This window comes from Astatotilapia calliptera, chromosome 3, assembly GCF_964374335.1.
Source record: "Astatotilapia calliptera chromosome 3, fAstCal68.1, whole genome shotgun sequence".
Taxonomy (NCBI): Eukaryota; Metazoa; Chordata; class Actinopteri; order Cichliformes; family Cichlidae; genus Astatotilapia; species Astatotilapia calliptera.
In genome coordinates this window covers 1,972,235-1,997,151 of record NC_137424.1, presented here as the reverse complement: position 1 = coordinate 1,997,151, position 24,917 = coordinate 1,972,235, and the positions used below count along the sequence as shown (strand labels likewise).

The following is a 24,917-nucleotide window of genomic DNA, read 5'->3' as shown; positions in this document are numbered from 1 at the left end:
CACAAGGAATACAATTTGAAACGTCATTACACAACTAGACATGCTGAGCTGGATGCAAAATACCAGGGAGACGAGAGAGCGAACCGGGTTGCCAGTCTTAAAACAGATCTACTGAGGCAGCAAGATTTCTCCAAGAAAGCAACCAAAGAGAATAATGCAGCAGTCGGAGCCACGTGGTTAGTGAGATGATTGCTAAAGCAGGGAAGCCATTCACAGAAGGTGCATTTGTCTAAAAGTGCATATTGCAGGCTGCAAATATAGTCTGTCCGGGAAAGAAAGGTCAGTTTAGCAACATCAGCCTTTCTGCCAACACCGCAGCAGATCGCATTTCTGACCTGTCAAGTGACATTTATGACCAACTGTGTGAGAAAGCCAAATGTTTCAGTGTATACTCAGTCGCTCTTGATGAGACCACAGACATCACCGACACTGCCCAGCTCCCAATGTATGTCCGTGGTGTTGATGACAGTTTTGAAGTGATGGAGGAGCTGCTCACAGTAATTCCAATGCATGGCCAGACCACCGCTCAGCAGATATTTACAAGCTGTGTGATGCCATTGAGAATGTTGGTTTGCCATGGAAGAGGTTTGTTGGAATAACAACAGATGGAGCGCCATCAATGACAGGGAGGAAACATGGACTGGTGGCACAAAACAAACTGGAAGAGGAAGGCGTGGAGGAGGCCATTGCTCTGCACTGCATCATCCATCAGCAGGTCCTTTGCAGCAAATGCCTGAAGTTTGACAATGTGATGTCTATTGTTGTGAAATGCATCAACCAAATCAGATCCAGGGGCTTAAAGCACCGAAGGTTCTGTGCTTTTTTAGAGGAAATGGAGTCAGAATATGGGGATGTGCTCGACTTCACTGAGGTACGTTGGCTCAGCAGGGGAAATGTATTAAAGAGACTTTTTGAGTTGAGAGCAGAAGTGAAGCCTTCATGGAGAAGGATGGAGTTAGTGTTCCTGTGTTAACTGATCCCAAATGGCTCATGGACTCAGCTTTTCTTGTTGATATGACACATGAGCTTAATGTACTGAACAAGACGTTACAAGGCCAGGGGCAACTTGTCAGTGCTGCCTATGACAACGTGAGAGCATTCTCCACAAAACTGGCGCTCTGGAAAGCTCAGCTCTCTCAGACAAACCTTTGCCATTTCCCAGCATGCAAGGCACTCGTGGATGCAGGCACACCATTCAGTGCTGACGAGTATGTTGATGTCATTTTGAGGCTACAGGAGGAATTTGATCACAGATTTGCTGACTTCAAGACACACAGAGCCACCTTTCACATTTTTGCGGACCCCTTCTCCTTTGATGTGCAAGATGCCCCTTCTGTGCTTCAAATGGAGCTCATTGAGCTGCAGTGCAACTCTGAACTCAAAGCAAAGTTCAGGGAGGTGAGTGGAAAAGCAGACAAGCTTGGACAATTTTTGAGAGACTTGAGCCCTAGTTTCCCTCGGCTTTCCCGAATGTTCAAGCGGACCATGTGCCTTTTTGGTAGCACATACTTGTGCCAAAAGCTCTTCTCCACTTTGAACTTCAATAAGTCCAAGTACAGGTCCAGACTTACGGATGATCATCTTCAAGACATACTGAGGGTCGCAACTGCTTCCTCCCTCAGGCCAAATCTGGCTCGGCTATGCGAGAGGAAACGCTGCCAGGTCTCTAGCAGCAAGGAGTAGGCAAGAGAAGCCATGTTCAGAAGAACAGTTCATTTTCTCCAGTGTTCCATTCATGTTCAGAAGAAGGTTATAGGACTGTTAATACAGACATTTCAATCTAAATACAGCAGATATAGAAGACTGAAAGATACACACAAGTTCACTGACTAAAAATATCTTATTATTATTTTATTTATGTATTACAGATTGATTTTTTTTCTTATTAATTCTTAATTTGTTTATTCATTTTTCATATTTTGTGTTAAAAAATAAAAATAAAAATAAAGAGATTTGAGAAGATTGGAATTTTTTAACCATGCCTTTCTTGTAGAAAACCTAATGCGGCCCAGCCTCACCCAGAGTCTGCCTGCAGCGGCCCCCAGCTAAATTGAGTTTGAGACCCCTGTCCTACACCATAAATCAGTAAGAGAGGGTACGACCTCTCTCATGGCCCCAAGTGGTGTGTGCATGCCAGAGCACTCTGGAAGGCACACAGAGTCTTTACAGACTACTCAGGATCAAACCTCTATCATCATCCAATCGATTATACAACTCTAAGCATATATGAGTAAATATTTCTAAGCATAAATGACAGTCAACAATATAAACCTTACAGCTGGTTTTAATAACAGAATTCATTTGTTTCTCAAACGAGAAAGAGCTATCGAGAAACACTCCTAAATCTTTAGTTCTTAACTTTTCCAGTGGGCCAAGGTCAACATTATCTGCTAATGCTAAATAGGCTGCCGTTATTAACTAATGCTAATTTGACATGAATTAGCATTATGCACTAATGCTAACACTTACTTTTTTTAAAAATGTGAGTAGCTAATGCTAACACTATTTCCCTTAACTTTATAACAATGTGAACGGCTAATGCTAACACTCTTTTTCCTAGCATTATAACATCTAAGCTGCTAATGCTAAGTAGGCTGCCATTAGCACCTACGTCTAATTTAAGGCAAATACGCATTAGAACCTAATGCTCATATCGTTTTCCTTTGCTTTATAACAATGTGAGCAGCTACTGCTAAATAGCATTAGCTAATAACAGCAGTCTAATTTAATGCAAGTTAGCCTCATTTGCATTACAACGATGTGAGGAGTTAACGCTAAGTATGCTGCCATTAGTGGCTAATTCTAATTAGGGGTGAATAAATATTACCAGCTAATGCTAATATCGTATTCTCTTCCCTTTTAACAATGTGAGCAGCTAGTGCTAGGTAGGCTGATGCTAGCAGCTAATGCTAAAGCTAATTTAATGTGAATTAGCATCACATTAGTGAGGAGTTAATGCTAAGTAGACTGCCATTAGCAGGTAATGCTAATTTTAGGTGAATAGGAATTGGCAGATAATGCTAATACCATATTTTCTTGCTTTATAACAATGTGACCAGCTAATGCTATGTAGGTTGCCGTTATTAGCTAATACTAATTTGAGGTGAATTAGCATTATCCCCTTATGCTAACAATGTTTTTTCTTACTTTTTAACAATACAAGTAGCTAATGTGAACACTTTTTTTTTTATTGAATTCTAATTTTTCCCTTGCGATGTGAAGAGTTAATGCTAAATAGGATGCCATTAGTGGCTAATTCTAATTTTAGATGAGAAAGCATTAGAAGCTAATGCTAATACCATATTTTCTTGCTTTATATCAATATTAGTAGGTAATGCTAAGTACGTAGCCATTATTAGCTAATGCTAATTTAGGTGAATTAGCATTATCCACTAATGCTAACACTGTTTTTGCCAACTCTTTTCCCTTGCATTATAACAATATGAGCAGCTAATGCTAAGAAGGCTGCCATTATTAGGTAATGCTAATTACTATGTGTGTTAGCATTATCCGCTGCTGCTAGCAATGTTTTATCTTACCTTTTAACAATATCAGCAGCTAATGCTAACACTACTTTAATTTCAGTTAAACCTACTTAGCATTAATTAACTTCATTTAGCATTAAGAAGTTTTTGCTATAGGCTACCATTAGTGGCTAATGCTAATTTTAGGTAAATAGAAATTGGCAGCTAATGCTAATACCATATTTTCTTGCCTTATAACAATGTGACCAGCTAATGCTAAGCAGGTGCCATTATTAGCTAATACTAATTTGAGATGAATTAGCATTATCCGCTTATGCTAACAATGTTTTTTCTTACTTTTTAACAATACGCCATTAGTGGCTAATTCTAATTTTAGATGAAAAAGGATTAACAGCTAATGCTCATACTGTTTGCTTTGTAAGAATGACAGCAGCTAATGATATGAAGTCTACCGTTATTAACTAATGCTAATTTGATGAGAATTAGCATTATCCGATAATGGTAACTCTTTTCCCCTGCATTATAACAATGTCAGGAGTTAATGCTAAGTAGACTGCCATTAGGGGCTAACTCTAATTAGGGGTGAATAATTATTAGCAGCTAATACTAATACCGTTTTCTCTTTTTCCTTATAACAACTTGAGCAGCTAATGCTAATTTGATGCGAATTAGCATTATATTAGTGAGCAGTTAATGCTAAGTAGGCTGCCATTATTAACTAATACTACGTTGACGTGAATTAGCATTATGCGCTACTGCTAATACTGTTTTCTCTTACTTATTAAAAATGATAGTAGCTAATACTAATACTCTTTTCCGTTGGGTAACAACAAAGTGAGGAATTAATGCTAAGTTGGCTGCTTTTAGCGGCTTATTCTAATTAGGGGTGAATAATTATTAGCAGCAAATGCTAATACCGTTTTCTCTTTCCTTATAACAATATGAGCAGTTAATGCTAATTTGATGTAAATTAGCATTATATTAGTGAGGAGTTAATGCTAAGTAGGCTGCCATTAGCAGCTAAAGGTAATTTGAGGTGAATAAGCACTAGTAGCTAATGCCAATACCCTTTTCTCTTGTGTTATAATGATGTGAAACGTTAATATTGTTCTCAAACAACAGAATGAGAATGAAATATTGATTCTAACAGGGCCCATAAACAGCATTAGCTTAGCAGCATTAGCTTATCAGAGTCTCCATCATGGTCACACAAATCCTTAGCGGAGCAAAGTGGCCTACTTAGCAATAGCTGCTGTAGAAAGCAAAGGGAAAACAGTATTAGCATTAGCTGCTAAATGTGCACTTGAGAACAAATCTATTGTGAATTCAGCCGTGAATGTAGTGTTTCCAGTAAGCTTCCATTTCCAAATGTTAGCTGCTCCTGTCTGCCTCTTTGTCACACACACAGACTGAAATGATTCACAGCCTTGTTTCATCCTTCTGTCAGTGTCACTGACTGTCACTGTGACTGTGGACATACAGCATGGGAAACACACACATGGCTGATACTTGTATCTAAAGTTACAAAATGTTGTCTCTGTCCAAATATTACCTAACTGTAAGTCTACTTTTAATGAAACTCTCAACATGACTTATCAGTTATCATTAATGTTCCTGCAAACAGACTCCTTGAAGACCCCCTACATAAATATCCATGTACTATCCAGCTAGACTAGTGTGTCTGTCCCTGAAAATATTCCTGCATGTGTGATTGTTCATGTCTCATCTGCAGGAAACAAACAGGAAGTGAGTGAAAGACACAGGAAATGATTCCAGCTCTTCCTCCTATATCAGACATTCTCTCCATACCTGAGAGTGTCCAGTCTCCAGCCTGGATCCTTCAGTCCAGCCGACAGAAGCTTCATTCCTGAGAGACCTGGATGATTGTAGCTCAGGTCCAGCTCTCTCAGATGGGAGGGGTTGGAGGTCAGAGCTGAGGCCAGAGAAGTACAGCCTTCCTCTGTGATCAGACAGCCTGACAGACTGCAGACACACAAAACAACAATCCATCTGTTATCCATCTCTATAGCAGCATAACTAAGGGATGGTTCAGGGTCACCTGATCCAGCTCTAACTATAAGTTTTATCAAAAAGGAAAGTTTGAAGCTGATCGTCAAAGTAGAGAGGGTGTCTGTCTCCTGAACTCAAACTAGGAGCTGCTTCCACACCCAGTCCAACATAGCCAGGCTTTCTTTGCTGCTTTGACAAAACCTCAAATCCCAGTCAGAGATGGTGAGCATCATCACAGTGATGATCATTTCTCTGTTAACCCAGGCTTTCTGCTTCAGGATCTGTGCACGCTCACAGAACAAGGAGACCTTTAAACATCATTTCACTAAATGGATGGACTGAGCTCAGCCTACAGATGAACTGGATAAATAAAGATTTGACCTCAGTGTGCTCAGTGTTCCTGTCTATTCCTAACATATTCCTAACATGATAGCTGCACTTTAGAGCTCTAAAACTGGAACTGACACATATTTAAACTCCACATGTTACTCAGTACATTCAGTTCTGACACTCGCCCACAGTCCAACAAAGGAAACATGGAGATCACATCAGTTTGTCACCAAAGTCTAATTATTCCAGAGGGCAGTGTTGATACAACTAAAGTTATTTTTAAGCAAAGTTGAGTTTTTTATTGTCGCAGTACTTCATGTCTGAAGTATCACTTAAATGCATTACACGCTGTTGATGGCAGCAAACAAACCACCCAAACAAACAGAGGTGGGAGGCTTGGGCAGACTACGTAGGATCAGCTTGTGGGAGGAGTCAGGATAAAACCAAAGAAAGACAAGCTAACAAACACCACAGTGAAGTGAGTAGCTACAAACTGCAGGCTGATTAGTGTTGTTGAAGAAGTCGGTCTGAGGAACGTTCTTAGGATCAACAAATGACGGCATGTATGAGCCTCCCTCAAGACACACCATCACAAGAAGAACACATGAGCTGTGGAAAAAGGAGAGACTATGAAAGCCACGGCGTTACAACGTGCACCAGCTGTTGGTCTCTCTGGAGACTACTGGGCGTGGCTGGGTAACCATGGTTACTTGGGAGTTACAGTACATGATATTAATGAAGAGTGGGAGCTGCGTTCTATAGCAAACAATTTGTTATGAGGTAATCAGCTGATCTTACTTTAACCGGAAGCCCTTCACAATAATTGCAATGCCTTTATTTTGTACAACTACCATCAGTTCTTCTGTACTGATGGTAACTTAAAGTCACACTAATGTCGTTTAGTTTCTATAGTTTATGTAGTGGAAGTATACTACAGTACCCTGATCACTGATAGGACAGATTTATGTAGATATACACCTTTGTGTTTAACATTACTGCATTATAGTACTGTGATCTTTGTCCTTATATATGGCTATATTAGCTATACTGATGTACGTACATATAACTGGATATGTAACTTATCTATTCATCTTATTTGTCATGTATTTGTATTGTGTACTTCCTTTTTGTAAGAAACCAAACACATGATCACAGCCGCAAGAATCAATCAGTGAAAGAATAAAGTGTCTCAAACCAAACCTTAAGCTCTTTATTCCACATGCTGGGATCATTTGGCCTTCAGTGGTGTTCTGGCTGACACACCGGAGTGACCAGAGTGCTAAAGAGTGAATCGGACACACCAGTGTCATCTCTGATATCTCCACTACATTTAATCGTCCTTCAGCTTGTGGCTGCCGTTAGCTGGTCTGCTAGTTAGCTGATTTGCTATTTAGCCGGTGTGCTAGTTAGCTGGTGTGCTAGTTAGCCGGTTCGCTAGTCAGCTGGTGTGCTGACCAGCGAACCAGTAGGTTACAAGATGAGCTTGTCTGTCTGATGAGCCAGCTCTCTCTGTCTTGGTCATTTTGTCCTTGGGCAAAACCTAACCTACCACTACAACTGTAGCTTACCTCCACCAGTGTGTGAATGTGAGAGTGAATGAATACAGGGAGTGCAGAATTATTAGGCAAATGAGTATTTTGTCCACATCATCCTCTTCATGCATGTTGTCTTACTCCAAGCTGTATAGGCTCGAAAGCCTACTACCAATTAAGCATATTAGGTGATGTGCATCTCTGTAATGAGAAGGGGTGTGGTCTAATGACATCAACACCCTATATCAGGTGTGCATAATTATTAGGTAACGTCCTTTCCTTTGGCAAAATGGGTCAAAAGAAGGATTTGACAGGCTCAGAAAAGTCAAAAACAGTGAGATATCTTGCAGAGGGATGCAGCAGTCTCAAAATTGCAAAGCTTCTGAAGCGTGATCATCGAACAATCAAGCGTTTCATTCAAAATAGTCAACAGGGTCGCAAGAAGCGTGTGGAAAAACCAAGGCGCAAAATAACTGCCCATGAACTGAGAAAAGTCAAGCGTGCAGCTGCCAAGATGCCACTTGCCACCAGTTTGGCCATATTTCAGAGCTGCAACATCACTGGAGTGCCCAAAAGCACAAGGTGTGCAATACTCAGAGACATGGCCAAGGTAAGAAAGGCTGAAAGACGACCACCACTGAACAAGACACACAAGCTGAAACGTCAAGACTGGGCCAAGAAATATCTCAAGACTGGTTTTTCTAAGGTTTTATGGACTGATGAAATGAGAGTGAGTCTTGATGGGCCAGATGGATGGGCCCGTGGCTGGATTGGTAAAGGGCAGAGAGCTCCAGTCCCACTCAGACGCCAGCAAGGTGGAGGTGGAGTACTGGTTTGGGCTGGTATCATCAAAGATGAGCTTGTGGGGCCTTTTCGGGTTGAGGATGGAGTCAAGCTCAACTCCCAGTCCTACTGCCAGTTTCTGGAAGACACCTTCTTCAAGCAGTGGTACAGGAAGAAGTCTGCATCCTTCAAGAAAAACATGATTTTCATGCAGGACAATGCTCCATCACACGCGTCCAAGTACTCCACAGCGTGGCTGCAAGAAAGGGTATAAAAGAAGAAAAACTAATGACATGGCCTCCTTGTTCACCTGATCTGAACCCCATTGAGAACCTGTGGTCCATCATCAAATGTGAGATTTACAAGGAGGGAAAACAGTACACCTCTCTGAACAGTGTCTGGGAGGCTGTGGTTGCTGCTGCACGCAATGTTGATGGTGAACAGATCAAAACACTGACAGAATCCATGGATGGCAGGCTTTTGAGTGTCCTTGCAAAGAAAGGTGGCTATATTGGTCGCTGATTTGTTTTTGTTTTGTTTTTGAATGTCAGAAATGTATATTTGTGAATGTGGAGATGTTATATTGGTTTCACTGGTAAAAATAAATAATTGAAATGGGTATATATTAGTTTTTTGTTAAGTTGCCTAATAATTCTGCACAGTAATAGTCACCTGCACACACAGATATCCCCCTAAAATAGCTAAAACTAAAAACAAACTAAAAACTACTTCCAAAAACATTCAGCTTTGATATTAATGAGTTTTTTGGGTTCATTGAGAACATGGTTGTTGTTCAATAATAAAATTATTCCTCAAAAATACAACTTGCCTAATAATTCTGCACTCCCTGTAGTGGGATTGTAAAGGGTCTTTGAGGGTCTCGAAAAGCGCTATATAAATGCAATCCATTATTATTATTAAGAGCATCTTTAGGCCTGACTGTGCTCATCCTTCCTCCAACCTCTCCTTACCAAAGATAACAACTACATCAGTATTAGCTCAACAATTTCTGCAATTCAATTGTGGACATTCATTTTTAAACCTTGTGTAAAACGATAAAACCTCAAAGTCTGAGCATTATTCTTTGTGCAAACAGCTCTTGCAGGTTCCACCGGACTTAGGTTATTTTTATTATTTAATTACTTTCCTTTAAGCAGCTGTTCAGGCTACTAAACTCATCCCAGAAATAACAAGTGACACCATTAATAGTAGAGGTGGGAATCACCATACAACTCGCGATACGATATTATCACAATACTTAACGCACGATACGATATTATTGCGATTTTTTAAAATATTTTGCGATATTTAAATTCTGCACATAAAGGTAAACTTTATCAATATTCATTTTATCTAATATCAAAGTCTCACACTCAGTCTTTCTCTCATTTCAGTCAGTTTTATTGTTGACAAACTGAACGGTTTGTATTACAGTCTAGTCCAACTTAACTGAATGCAACCATCTGGTACAATTACAGCTATTCTGAACTATGCAATTTATGAAAACTATGCAGCCCCTTCAGCAACTGAAGAATTTGAAAGTAAATTTAAAAAAATATATAATTTTACATTAAATAAAAAAGTTTCAAACTTAATTAAAATTAAACATGTCTTAAATTAAAATAAGTAAACTGTCATGTTTATTGCTGCCAAAAAAAAAGTTAAACACATTTGGACAGTGAAGGAATGTCAGGATTGTTGCTCAGAAAAAGGATCAACATGCTCTGAAGTCAACATGCTCTGACTCCAGAGCATGTTGACTTCAGAGAAAAAATTGTTTGTAACAAAATATCGATTTCTGCTGTCCCTGTATCGATACATTATTAGCAAACAAAATATCACGATACTACACAGTATCGATTTTTTCCCCCACCCCTAATTAATAGTGGAGCTAACTTTAACAGGTGAAACTGATTTGACCTATAAGGCTACTGCAGTTACTTCTTATCAGGTTTAGTAGGGAAGACATCTGGATGAGGTAGTTAGTAGTATGTAGTTAGTACCGGGCGACTCCCCTCCCCCACATCGGCACCAGAACCCTGTATTATCTACAGGGTAAGACTGCCTGTTTTATCAAACTATGGCCATTACTACTGTGATCATTTGCAGCCCAGTGTGCCGCTCTCTCTGCTGGGATGAACCACTGGAGCTCACCCAGTCATCCCTTTCTTTCTCTCAAGAAGAAGTGAAATAAATATATTTATTATGTTACGAGTCTAATATTCTTTAAATCAAACTGTAATGAATAAATCAAGCAAGAAGATTTGGTGGCTCCACGTGTTGTAGAAGAAAAGATAAACATCTCATTTTGAGAAATCAGCCTTTAAAATTAAGTACTGTGAATAAAAAACAAACAGCGAGCCAATCAGCAGTCGCCAATATCCTCCTAATTTCATTCACAAAGAAATCAAATATATATATTATGGGCCCAAAGGAGCCTAAATCTTTAAATTAGGCAGTACGTGAAGTATTTTTTTAAATAAACAAAGACATGACTATAACAACTTTTAGTAATTCAGAGTCCAATTATCCACTCAAATGTAAATAAAAGTTCACTTGACAGCTGTAAAAGTTACCTGTTTATACAATAATATAAATCACATTTCAAATGATCATCTGTGGAAAAGTTTGAATCCTGACCTGAGAGTTTCCACTGCACACTGTGAACTCTTTAGTCCAGCGGACAGAAGCTTCACTCCTGAATCCTGCAGGTCAGAGTTACTCAGGTCCAGCTCTCTCAGACTGGAGGACTGGGAGCTGAGGACTGAGGACAGAGCTTCACAGCTTCTCTCTGACAGGTTACAGCCACTCAGTCTGAAAAATAAAAGACAATCTATAAAACAAGTACTCATGTAGAGTTTGTTAATACATTTCACAACATTAAATGTTGACTTTCTATTTTTAAAGGAAACATAAACATACTAAGATACAACATCATATGTATGAACTTTAATTAATAATTCTAAAAACTAAATGTTTTCTGATCTGACCTCAGAGTATTCAGTTTACAGTTTAAACGTTGTAGTCCAGCAGACAGAAGCTTCACTCCTGAATCCTGCAGCTTTCTGATACTCAGGTCCAGCTCTGTCAGACTAGAGGACTGTGAGCTGAGAACTGAGGACAGAGCTTCACAGTTTTCCTCTGAGAGTTCACAGATGTTAAGTCTGAAGATAAAAACATGAATAAAGATTGTTGTTAAAGTGTAATCAAGGTGCAATAGCTTATTGTCTTGTGCTGAGCAGGTTAGTAAAACTTCCGTTTAACTTTGAAATGAATAAAAATGCTATGAAACAAGGATAACTGGATAAAGACATAAACAAAAACAAACATCAAACACATAAACAAACAGAACTAAACATAATACAAATTGATCTGACCTCAGAACATTCAGTTTGGCATGTGGACTCTCCACTGCAGCAGACAGAAGCTTTACTGCTGAAGCCTTCAGGCTGTTGGTACTCAGGTCCAGCTCTCTCAGACTACAGGACTGGGAGCTTACCACTGACAACAAATTTTCACAGCCTTTCTCTGAGACGTTACAGCTGCTCAGTCTGAGAGAGAAAGGGAAAAAACAAAAACAAAAAAAACCAAACAATATATGTGATCAAATTAAATTTGTTTATATGTTGAACCCTTTTTTTAAAAAATTTATTTAAACCTATGAGACTATGAGTGCTACCAGTCCAGTGAACATGATTGGTACCTTGATGGTACCTTGCTCAGGGGTACCACAAGGTAACTATTCGGTGGATTCGACCCCTGACCTTATGATCATGGGGCGACCACTCTGCCTACTGAGCTAATAATTCTGTGTACACTATCATACAATATTAACTAAAACAATTATTTTAGAAAATCTTACTAATTCAATAATCATGCTCATTACCTGTGTATTGTGAATAACACTTGATTTTAAACACTAGCTGTATAAAACTCTTCCTGTTAAAGGTGTGTATAAAGGAGATGAGCTGAAATGCAGACTTCATGGAGAATGTTTGCTGTCAGCATATATCAAAGACAAAGCAGAGATCCATCCAGTCTCTTCCACTAAGCCCACAGAGGGACAGACAACCACTCTCACTCACACCTGCATGAAGTTTAGATCACCAGGTAACCTAACTGCATGTCTGTGGACAGTGGGAAGAAACTGTAGAGGACCCAGAGTGAACCCACTGTAATTCTGTGATAACACTGGTTATGGAAGCCTTACAGTTACATATGGTTACTGACAAGAAACACGACCTTAGAGGCAATTTCAGTAATGAAGACCGAGTTTCTCCCTCCATACAGGATGAAAACATGACAGCACAGCAGAGATTTATATTTAAAAAGGGAGGGTGTGCACTGAAAGTGAGATACAAACTTGAACTTAAATTATGAACATCAGAAAAAGATGTAGGTGAAGTCTGGCAGGTGAAGTTTGTGCTTTAGAATAAAACAACCAAACTCCTGGAGTTGGAGACAAATGAACAAGCTGAGGATAATAAACCTGTCAGAGGGGCTGAAGCATCAGAGCTCATGTTCTTATAGGCTGGGTCTGGATTGTCCTTTGATAAGAGTTACAGAACAAAGTGTGTTTTAGAAATGCTGGAGTGAAACATTAAAACTACCATATATTTACCGAGTGACTGATGATCATTTAATTTACTATTTTAAAAAAATGTTACAGTGCTCTTTGAACTCAGCATTTCTGATTTATTTCCCATGATTTTAACAATGAAGCGATGACAACATGTTTACTCACAGAGCTTTGTTGGAGGCTTTGACCACTGGCAGCATTCTCAGAAGAGCCTCCTCTGAAGCAGAGTATTTCTTGAAGTCAAACTCATCCAGATCTTCTTCTGATGACAGTAAGATGAAGGTCAGAGCTGAGCACTGAGCAGGAGACAGTTTACCTGTGGAGAGACTTCCTGAAGTCCTGTATTGTTGGATCTCCTCCACTAGAGAACGATCATTCAGTTCATTCAGACAGTGGATCAGATTGATGCTTTTCTCTGCAGACAGATTCTTACTGAGCTTCTCCTTGATGTACTGGACTGTTTCCTGATTGGTCAGTGAGCTACTTCCTGTCTGTGTCATCAGGGCTCGTAGGAGAGTCTGATTGGTCTGCAGGGAAAGACCCAGGAGGAAGCGGAGGAACAAGTCCAGGTGTCCATTTGGACTCTGTAAGGCCTTGTTCACAGCACTCTGGTAGAAGTGTTTCTTTGCAGATTCTCCTGTTTCAGACTTCTTGGATGTTGTTTGTTGTTGTTCCAGCAGATTGAGTCCAGAGTTGATGAAGGTCAGATGGACATGAAGAGCAGCCAGAAACTCCTGAACACTCAGATGGATGAAGCAGAACACCTTGTCCTGGTACAGTCCTCTCTCCTCTTTAAAGATCTGTGTGAACACTCCTGAGTACACTGAGGCTGCTCTGATATCGATGCCACACTCTGTCAGGTCTGATTCATAGAAGATCAGGTTTCCTTTCTGCAGCTGATCAAAAGCCAGTTTTCCCAGAGACTCCATCATCTTCCTGCTCTCAGGACTCCAGTGTGCATCTGTCTCAGCTCCTCCATCATACTTGACCTTCTTCACTTTGGCCTGAACCACCAGGAAGTGGATGTACATCTCAGTCAGGGTGTTGGGCAGCTGTCCTCCCTCTCTGGTTTCCAGCACATCCTCCAGAACTGTAGCAGTGATCCAGCAGAAGACTGGGATGTGGCACATGATGTGGAGGCTTCGTGATGTCTTGATGTGGGAGATGATGCTGCTGGCCTGCTCCTCATCTCTGAATCTCTTCCTGAAGTACTCCTCCTTCTGTGGGTCAGTGAACCCTCTGACCTCTGTCACCATGCCAACACAGTCAGGAGGGATCTGATTGGCTGCTGCAGGTCGTGTGGTTATCCAGAGGTGAGCAGAGGGAAGCAGTTTCCCCCTGATGAGGTTTATCAGCAGCACATCCACTGAGGTGGACTTTCTAGGGTCAGTTAGGATTGTAGTTTTGTGGAAGTCCAGAGGAAGTCGACACTCATCCAGACCATCAAAGATGAACACAACCTGGAAGTCTTCAAAGCTGCAGATTCCTGCTTCTTTGGTTTCAGTAAAGAAGTGATGAACAAGTCCCACCAAGCTGAACTTTTCCTCTTTCAGCACATTCAGCTCTCTGAAAGTGAATGGAAATATGAACTGGATGTCCTGGTTGGCTTTGTCTTCAGCCCAGTCCAGGCTGTATTTCTGTGTTAAGACTGTTTTCCCAATGCCAGCCACTCCCTTTGTCAGCACTGTTCTGATTGGTTCATCTCTTCCAGGTGAAGCTTTAAAGATGTCTTCTTGTCTGATGGTTGTTTCTGGTCTGTCTGGTTTCCTGGATGCTGTTTCAATCTGTCTGACCTCATGTTCATCATTGACCTCTGCAGTCCCTCCCTCTGTGATGTAGAGCTCTGTATAGATCTGATTCAGGAGGGTTGGGTTTCCTGCTTTAGCGATGCCCTCAAACACACACTGGAACTTCTTCTTCAGCTTAGACTTAAGGTTACGATGACAAACAGCAGCTGGAAGTTCTGAATAATAATAATAAAAATACAACTTTAACAATCATATTTTACAAAATGCTGATGACAATTTCTGACCCACTGAGAAATGACTGAACACACTGGTGTCACAAGTCTCTCATTTATCCAGCAGCTTAAATCTTTAGATAAATCCTCTTACGTCTCTGCAGACGGTCAGCCAGCTCCTCCTGCTTCATTCTCCTCAGGAAGTCCACTGTGATCTTCACAAATGCCTCTCTGCTGTTTCTCCTCTGCTCATCATCCTCCCTCTGAAACTCCAAGCACTGGGGCTTATTTGGATTCAGAACCTTCTGGATCTTCTTCAGCTCGTTCTTCACAAACGTGATGATGTTGTCCTCCAGCAGCTGGAACAGAATATTTATGAATGACCCACCACCCTGAACTTTAGTCCACACAACATCCACTTCTTTACGATCAAGGGGCATATCATCCGCGAACTCTTTACCAATTATAGGTTTGACTTTATCTGATTAACTGAGACTTTGTCCACAACTCCACGATCCCAAAACGTTGATGCTGTTCATATGAATGCAGCGATTTCAGTGGGAGAAACATTTCACTGGTGTTCAGAGCTGAACTACCAACAGGTTGATGATCAAAGCCAGAAACTTGGAGATGTTTCAGGTGACTGAGTTGATCGTACAGACAACTGGTCTTAAAGGTTCACTCTGTTTACACATACAGATCAGTATTTAAGGTTTGACTCTCATCATCCACTGGGGCACAAACTGGGCGTCATCAGGACACAACAACACAGAACAAACACCATCCCCACAGACACAGCAGCCAGCGAAGCAGAAGAACTTCACATCAAGAAGGTCCTGAGTAAATGTGAACGCTGGTTTGAGGGCGGAGTCAAGGAGGCCATTTATGTGAAAAGGAAAGACCATCTCTGAATGGAGGAGGGGCCTAAGGGTACAACTGTCACCATCTTACATGCTGTGATTGCAGCCATTCCCCAGCTCTCTGTGAACTGGACTCATGACCATTGATCAACAACCATTGATCAATGGTCCTGACAATATGCGTACCAATGATCAATGAACTGACCTCCCAGCCCATTGTTCCTTCAGTGGGCTGGTTTCAGTCATACAAATGTCCTGTTTATGAGATTGAAACCTGCAGTCAGAGACTGAAGAAGTCACCTGATGATGATGAAACGTTTCTCCCACTGAAAACATCCAGATGAACAGAATCAAGCTTTTTGGGATTTACGTACCTGGATGATTGAGCATCAAGACACAACTCTGTGACTTTTCTCAGATGAATAAATCCTCTCCTCCAGCTTTGTTTACATCTACCAGCCCTGTGGCGCTGCCCAGGGAAATAATCTATGTGAGAGGTGGAAAGTCATACAGGTGTCTGCTCCTGCCTTCAGTTATTTTATCTACTGTGTGTCAACTGGCTGAACCTCCTCCAACTGTCTACTGTCTCCCTAAACTCAACAATGACTTAGTGATCTATCCATTCTCTGACCAAACACATCCTGCTGCAGGAGGTTAACATAGCAGCCAATGATGATCCCACTCACTGTGAACAACACATTTGGACCTGATTTGCTGCTCTGGTTTACACGTGAACTTCCACTGCTGCTGTCACCAACTTGAGAGGCTCTACAGAAAAACTGGACTTGTCCATAAAAATCATAAACTACATTACAAGGACAGCATTGCTCAATCAACTCTAATTACTACTGACATGTTATCTCTTCTAACTAAGGTACAGACACTCAAACTTGCTGCTTTCAGTGAGAAGTCAAATGTCTGAATATGAGCTGGAAGCTGCTGAGAGTCCTCCTCCTTCCCGTGGGGTTTACTTCCTCTACTACGTTCACTATAAACACGCCCCTTTCATGCACCTGCAGAGGGCCACCAGCAGATGGAGCTGTCTTAAACAAATCCACTTGGATAGTTAGCTGTAGATGATTTTCTCAGTATGATTGTAGGACTTTGAGTTATTCTTTAGATTTATTTAAACTCCTATATTGTGCACAAGTGTTGAGCGACCCATAATTTCTCTGTACTTTTCATAAGAGCAGCCCGACTTTCAGCTAGTTTTTGTTTGCTCTGCAGGTTTTATGAAGGTGTGTCAAAGTTGTTCTTTGGACATTGGCTGCTTTTTAAATCATTTTCAGTCCTCGTACAGGAACACTCTTCAAGCTAAATCCAAGTGTGTTAGACCAGAGTTAACCTGATAGATATGTGTGGGTGTGTAACTCTTAGAAGCTGATTGGCTGCTTTTTATGGGGGCTGGGTCTTTGGAAAGTGTTTTAGTAACACACCCTGAACTGCACACTTTAACAAACAACATGAGATTTTAACTGTAATGTAAAACTCATGTGATTCACTGTTATTAAGCACAAACACATCTATGGCCCTGTTTCCATTAGTAGCTGCTCAGATCGACTCACCACAGGTCGCCACGACTGGACTGGATCCACTGGTTTCCATTACAGTTGAGGACCACCTAATGTGGTCGTCTCAATACAGCCGAGTGTCGACTAACATCATTAGTAAGTGCTAATGCTGCTAATTTCCATCATATTTGTCATTTATTGCTCAAAGTTATTGAAGAAACAGTTATTCAGCTTCATTCCCACTGATCTCGACTACAAACTGTTTCACTTTGGTTTCTGTTTAAAGCCTCGATGTTTAAAACGTTTCCCTGTGATCACATTTGCACCGTCTGATTTCAAAGTTTGTTTCTTTTGGTCATTTAGTCCACAGAGTCCTTGGTGTTCTGAAAGGGACCTATAAATAAATGCATTATTATTAATATTAATAATAAAGTAGTTGTTGTACATGTACAGACCATAAATATGGAGTCCAGCTGTGTTTGATGCTGCTGGGCAGACTGACCACTGGGAACCTCTGAGCTCTGCTGCTCCACTCTGTGGAGGAACCATGAAGGATTAGATCAACACAGGATAAAGATCCAGGAGTTTCTGCTCAAATAACTTCATCTGAATCAAGTCTGTCAAGTTTTAAACTCTCAGATTGTGAACATATCAGTAATTTTCAGTCTGTTTTCATGGACGTCCTTTCAGTGGTGATGTCAGGGATGATTTTGAAGAAGCTCATCAAACTGAACCATCAGCAGATCACTGCTCCAAAACCAGAACATGATCCGAGTCTCCCTCCACCACCAGAACACCAGCTTTACTAACGTGGTAGATCAGTGTAGTACAGATCAATAACTGATGAGTCATTTGATCAAAATCACTGAGTGCTTCACGTCTGACCCTCTGATGCTTCTGTAGACATTTTGCATATTTAATGAATGTCTGACAGTTTTACATTCATTCTATGAACACAGTGGAAATGTTGTGTTATAGTCTCCATGTTGTTTCCAGCATCATAAATTCTTAAGTTCAGAAAATTAGATTCTTTCTTCACAGCTGAAAAACAACAACATTTATTCTCTATTGAAATCTGCATCGTCCACTCCAAAGGTCACAATCTGAAGGTAACATCTGGTTTTGTTCCCTGTGGTTAACTCTGAGCATCAGTATGGTGGGATTTATCCACTACATCCACACCACTGTGGTTCAGTGTTGTCCTGATGGAGTAACAGCAGCCAGTATGATCCAGGCTTTAGCTGCTGGGTCTCTGTGTGACCTCTCAGACTGTTTAACAGATCAGACACAAAGAGAATCAGAGCAGCTCTGTTCTTTAAAGACAAACATGAACCCACTCAGGTCACACTTTCCCCACAGATATGAGCATCACTGTCCTCAAACAGCAAATGACCAAGTCGAACATTTGGATCTTTTCTCTTTCATTGTTTTCTTTTTAATGAATCTTTGTAACAATCTGAGGATGTTTCAGGTCATATTTATCCAGGAAACACAAACATGTAAAGGAGTCATCACAGCTCTCTGACCTCGTTGCTCCAGGTTCACCACTGAAGAGTGGATTCTTTCCTTTGGACCGGTCACTCCTCACAGACGGACAGCTGGACCCTGCAGACTGTGACCTCTGACCTCTGCAGACACAAACATGATTGAAGCAGCTGTGATCACACAGACTGCAGATAATGCAGCTGTTTCCTGTCAGTAACATCCTCTTAGATTAGAGTTCAGCTTTTTACAGGAAAACTGGACAAAACTGATTTTTGTTACAAACTCATTTTCATTTCCTCTCAGCTCACAAACACAGTCAGACAATCAACCAGAGTCAACACTGATTATAATGTCAGTGCAGAATTATTTCTGTTACTCAGTGAGTTCAGCTCTCTGACCTCGTTGCTCCAGGTTCACCACTGAAGTCTGGAGGTTGATGTTTGGACCGGTCACTCCTCACAGACGGACAGCTGGACCCTGCAGACTCTGCTCTGTCCTCCTCTTCCTCCATCATCATCTTCAGTCAGTCTGAGAGGTAAACCACAAACACTCAGTGAGTTCACATTAACAGGAGGAACTGACCTCTGACCTGTCATGTGACCATGAAACCAGGTCAATATATCTGTAGGTTCAGTCATCCAGGTCATGTGATCTAAGGAGCTTGGAGAGAAAAGAGACGTCTTTAAGTTTCTGGAAGACGTTTCATCTGAGAAGCTTCTTCAGCTCTAAAACCAAACGGTGGAGAGTCCCAGATATTTAAACCTGAGAGGGAAAGAAAGCATGTCGCTGACCCACCACTGATGTTATTTCAAGGAGGAAACTGAGAGCCTTTGCACCAGGAGCACAAACATCAGCTCCAGCAATGATCCACTGATGTGTTTTTATTCCATGTATGAATGTTGTTATTGACAGAGATGACGTTTGTGTGTCAGTGATGCAGTGACTGTTGTTGTTACCTGTACAGGCTGGTTAGACTCTATGAAACAGATCATACAGATCTCTGCATGTTAGAAGAGACTATTAAAGGTCATGAATGAGACAAAGGCAGGGAGGCGTCCTTTACAGCTAAACAGCAGAGTGAGAGAACAGCCAGCACCTCTACATTTATCACATTATACAGCACATGTATGATACTGACAGGGATGAGAAGAATTTAGTGATTCTGATCCCATCATTGATATTACTTATTGATTCTCAGTAGCTCTGCTCTGACAGTCACCACCATCACTGAGCAGCATATCAAAGACATTTGTGCACATTAACTGCATGTTGTGGCTCAAATGTTTGTGCATGTTGGAGGCATTTCCTCTTTGTTGTGATCAGTGTTGGTCATTACTCAAAACAGTCATTATTACACATATTACACAGAACACTTTGATTAAAAGTAATGGAGTACGTTACTTCATTACTCCTCATAACATTACTTTGATGTTAAAATGAACAAATGAGCATGTAACAACATAAAGCTGAGGTACAGCCCCACACACCAACACAGATCCTGATGAGGTCACGTGATGTTTCTCTGAGTGTTTATGAACACAAATCAAAGATGAAACAGCACAAAGACACTTCAAAGTGATTCTACTGTAGAAACATGAACAGGTAGAAACCTGCAGCCTGACTGCTCATCACTTTGTTACCTGTTCAAGTTCAGCAGCAGCAGCTCACTTTATCACGGTGCTGGTCTGGGGTCAGTGTTTACTCAGCTTTACGTCACTCTGGGTTCTTGGCTAGCTTAGCGTTAGCTTAGTGTTAGCTTAGCGTTAGCATGCTGTGTGCTAGCTCAGCGTCAGAGCTCTGCAGGTGTCTCGTGTGTAAATATTAATCACAGTGACAGTAAAGGAGGTAAAGGGCTGTGACGTCATCACGTACGCTGCGTCCTCTGTGGGCTCTGAGTGAACTCAAAGTACAAACTACAAGTACACAAACACGAACGTAGCTCAGAGTGGCGGACACACTCGGCCTCGTTGGTCCAGCTGTGAGTCCGTTACCGTGAACTATGGAGCGGCAGATTTGTGCTGAACTAAGCTGCACACAGCTGATGTTAGCCAGGAAACATTACACACTGACTTTAATGGAGAGACCGGAAATACAAACACACACAGTTTGTTGTGTGAAGAAATCAAACACGAGCTGAACAAACAGTAAAGTTCCTAAAGACAAACTGTTAAAGGAGGAAACAAAGCAAACTTACAGTTTCTTCACACACCAACAACAAGCTCCACTCCACACCTGGACACTAAACACGGACACACAGGTGAGCTGCTTCCTGGAAGGAGGCGGGGCTCCACCTGAAACTCAGCACAGGTGGGAGGGGCTCAGCTCTGTGTGTGCTGATGTGTTAACTTTAAAAATATGCCGTCTGACTGCTCAGACTGAGTCAGAGTAAAGTTCACATGCTGACGTGTGGAGACATGAAACCTTGTTGTAGCTGCAGGTGTGAACACACTGATCCCAGATCAGCTCTGCTGTATTTGTAACATGAACATTTCTGCTGCAAAGCTTCAAATGTTCAGCATGTTTCTCTGTTTCCAGTCTATAGATCCAGTCACACTTTCTACCTTCACCTGTGCAGTAAAGACTGAGAGCAGAGCTGAAACCAAGCGTCCAATCAGTGAGCAGCATCAACACCTGAGCTTCATTCAGACTCTGTTATTGAAGATGTTGTTGGTACAAAGTTCATCTGCTGCTCACATGAATCCATGAAAGATTTATTTCACTGATGTTTCTTCAAAGCTCATTTCAACCTGTTGAAGTCATGAATGAAAGTGCAGACTGAGAGTGGATCACATGATGTTTGAGGTGTGTCATGTGACATGTTCAGTATTGTCACACATGTCTAGATTGTCCCTGATATCATAACTGCTCAAACACTGATGATTATATTTGAAGAATTATTCCTGATGGCAGCAAAGTTTGAATGGAGCTCTCTGTCTGTGCTGATTTGTCGCCCTCTGGAGGTCAAAGCACAAACTGCATGATGTCACTGTAACCACCACAGAGACAGGAAGTGTTTTTATGACTGAAACACTGAAATGATGCTAACGGCTGTCGTTAGGCTCACTGACAGCAGTGCTGATGTGTTCATGTCAAACACTGGCTCAGGTCAGACTCCTTCATCCTTCTCCAGCGTGAGGCCGCCCTCAGACCCACAGGAGCTCTGACCTTTGACCTCCTGACCCTAACCATTTTAGTCTTGTTGCATCTTTAAATGCAAATCCATCCAAACTGTAGCCGAGCAAAAGAAGCTGGAAGTTGTTCTATGAATGATGTTGTTGAAGGAGCTTGGAAAGAAAAGCGTCTGGACTTCTTTAAGTTGCTTGAAGAGGGACATGGACGTCTTAACGCCCACTCACATCCTGGGACATTTGATCACAGGAAATCACATGATAGCGTGGGGCTAGATCTCACAATGGGTTCACCCAAAACCTTGGCTGATTGAGACCCACACCCGTTCTCACACCGTGGCTCGTGTGATTAGGTAGAGGATCAACAGGGGCTCCGTGTCCCTGAATTTAAACTGAATCTAAACACACCGTGCACAATGCCAAGTTAGATAATGGTTAAAAGAACAAGATAAGAATAAATTAAAAGATAAAATAAGGATAAGAAATAACTTAAAAAAATAAAATAAAAAGATAAATAACTGCAAATAAGTACAAATAAGTAACTGAAGACACGTGTGGTCTGCAGATGTCGATGTACATGGATGTACATGGAGTTTAATGTGCAAAATGAACTTAGTGTGCAAAGTGACCTGATGTGCAAACTGCAGTTTGAGGTCGGTCAGCTGTTCAGGAGTCTGATAGCAGTGGGGAAGATGGAGTTGTTGAGTCTGGATGTTCTACATTTCACACTTCTGAACCTTCGTCTCGAGGGCAGAGGTGTGTCTCTCCTCTGGACTCTGTGATGGTAGCTGCTCTGCAGAGAGGGCAGCGGGGTCCTGATGATCTTCTCCACAGTTGTTATCACTCTCTGCAGGCGTTTGCGGTTTGCAGTAGTGCTGCCGTACCATGCAGTGATGCAGCTGTCAGGCTGCTCTCCACAGTGCAGCTGTAGAACCTGCTGAGGATCTTGGCCAACATACCAAATTTCCTCAGCCTCCTCAGGAAATACAGCAGCTGCTGAGCCTTCTTGAGCAGCTGTGTGAGTTTGAGTCCCTCACTGACTCAAACTCCTTCAGTGACACTTGCAGCCTTGCAGATTAGTTTGCTGATCCTGATGCATCTCTGGAGCTGATGCTGTCCCCCAGCAGACAACAACAACATAGATGCTCTCACTAGTCCACTTTACCCTCTAATCACATCTCTGACATCTGCAGGTTGCTCCATAGAGACTCTTGTGCAATGCCAGGTGTTTGTGTTTGTCTGTAGGTACACATTAGATATGACCATAGACGCACACACACAAGTGAACACAGCAGCACAGATGGTTTCCACCTGCTTCCCTCTTTCTTCACACAACTGTGAGGATGATGAAGAGGTTTCAGGACGAGGTGGTCAGCAAGCACAGGATAAAGCAGGGCCATGAAACTCTCTGGTGCAGCAGATGTTTAATCAGACTCAGCTTTAGGCTTCTTTTCCCACCTGGCAGCAAAGTAACAGCTTCACTAATGTGAACAGTCACAATGTTAAACGTTTCTATATCTTCATATATTTTTATCTGTTGATGCTGCAGAATAAAGTCTGTTAACAGAGTGCAGGATGTGTAGAGCAGGTCCAGCTCTCCCTTTACTGTGTCCACTTTCATCAGCCCCTGTGAAGTGACACAGAGTGCATGTGTGTCTGTCAGCTGTTGTTTGTTGTGAAGGATGGAACAAATGAACACACACTTTTAGAGAAATCTGAAAAAGCAACACGTGCTTGGGCTCCTTCTGTGCTCGTCTTCATTAATGCTGATCTTTCTTTCCTGTTTGTTCTTTGGCACAAGCTTCAGTCTTTTCTCCCAGGGCTCCTTCACACTTAGAAACACACCTACATTCATTTATACACAAACATCATGAAACAAAGGCTTTGTAAAAGAGGACATGAGATCCTCTCTGAACAGCACATTCATATCAAACACAGGACTGAACAGGATATACTGAGTCTGTGCTGTTTTCATTGTTACTTGCTGAGTATTTTTCCAGTGTTTGAAATGTGACTCAAGTCTGATTCTTCTACTGTGTGTGAACTCTAAGCAGCTGCATTAAACAGCTGCTTTTCAAACCAGGCTCAATCCTATGACTCTGTGAATGTAAACTTTTGTCACCTGCATGAATAACAATCCTTGATCTAGTCAGGACTGCAGTGCTCCTGTGATCCCAGCTTATAGATGGAGGCTAGCATGAGAGGCTCAGCAGCTAAAGCAGCACACCTGGGTCTCCCAGCCTATTAAAAGCAGCCCTTTGCTTCACCTGCTTCACTAAACATTATTATTATTATTTAAGCAGAGTGGTGTGATTGATGTAGGCATTGCTGTGTGACAGGAGGACTTTTCTTGAAACAGCTCGTGTGACGTGAGCTGACGTAAAAACAGTGATGTTAGCTTGATTCTCTTGGCTAAAACTATTTTAAAAAGAGGGTCAATCATGCAAATCTGCCAATAGAAGCCAAAGTTACAGCCCCTCAGAGTTTAAAGAGAAAAGGCCCGTTTCCAACACTCGGTTGTGCAAAGGGAAACAGGCCCACAGTGCCTGAGTGTGTGGGTAATTCTTCAAATAATATTCAAAAGCAAACATTTTTAAGCATGTAAATAAAATTCAATCATTTCTGCTCTTCAATACTGTTAAGGTTCAAAAATATTGGGGATGGACACCAGAGGAAAAACCCACAATAACAACACTGGTCCGGTCGGGTTGAGTCAAACGATGATTTAATGATCACACACACGTGGGAGATGGACACTGTATGCAGACAGTCTCAGATCTCATCTCAAAAAACACATCACCATAGTTTTATGAAATCAGGGTATTAGAACGCCCCCTCATGCGTAGTGACAGGTGTAATACAATCAATGTTGACAATTTTATTTAACACAAAGAATAACATTGTCTCCTTCCCGAGGGCAGACGCTGACTGCCCCCGTCTCCTGGAACCGTCTGTACCCTGCTACGACACAACATGGCAGCTACAAGGACTCTTTCATTTGTTAAGACCATCAGTGTGTATTGCTCTAAATCAAGTATATAATATTAAATGAATATTGCTGGATCAGCTACTTCTACTTAAAACATATTAAAACATGACTAAGCACAAAATCACCAAGAATGACATCTTATAAGTGCTGTGTAAGCGCGTGCGGCCTTCCAAGCTCAAAGCCTTTGCCCTCCATAGATCAGCCAGACTCGCGCTGGCTGTAGCTTTTAACCTTTAATTACCTTGAGCACAACTCTAGAATAAGC

The 24,917-nt window shown here is 41.5% G+C and overlaps 2 protein-coding genes and 1 long non-coding RNA gene across 3 annotated transcripts in view; all 3 read right to left on the bottom strand.

The window, feature by feature from the left end:
• The window catches only part of LOC145419375 (protein NLRC3-like), a 177,604-nt gene that overhangs the window by 7,562 nt on the left and 145,125 nt on the right, over positions 1-24,917 (bottom strand). The window lies entirely within an intron of this gene.
• On the bottom strand, positions 10,668-15,030 carry LOC145423805 (protein NLRC3-like). Its single transcript, XM_080296654.1, has 2 exons — positions 12,885-15,030; positions 10,668-11,691 (listed from the first exon to the last, which is right to left on the bottom strand). Exons 1-2 carry the CDS (start codon positions 13,973-13,975, stop codon positions 11,424-11,426), a joined length of 1,359 nt encoding a protein of 452 aa, XP_080152780.1. The 5' UTR covers positions 13,976-15,030; the 3' UTR covers positions 10,668-11,423.
• On the bottom strand, positions 18,463-21,245 carry LOC145424079 (uncharacterized). The gene is made up of 2 exons (XR_013905035.1): positions 20,730-21,245; positions 18,463-19,063 (listed from the first exon to the last, which is right to left on the bottom strand). It is a non-coding gene; the product is annotated as an uncharacterized LOC145424079 (long non-coding RNA).

What these genes read in the sequence shown, in the direction of transcription:
- LOC145423805 (XM_080296654.1), bottom strand. Translation starts at nt 13,975, where the DNA reads ATGGTGACAGAGGTCAGAGGGTTCACTGACCCACAGAAGGAGGAGTAC. An exon ending in AAAGCCTCCAACAAAGCTCT is followed by an intron (nt 11,692 to 12,884) that starts GTGAGTAAACAT and finishes TTTCTCTCTCAG; the next exon opens with ACTGAGCAGCTGTAACGTCT.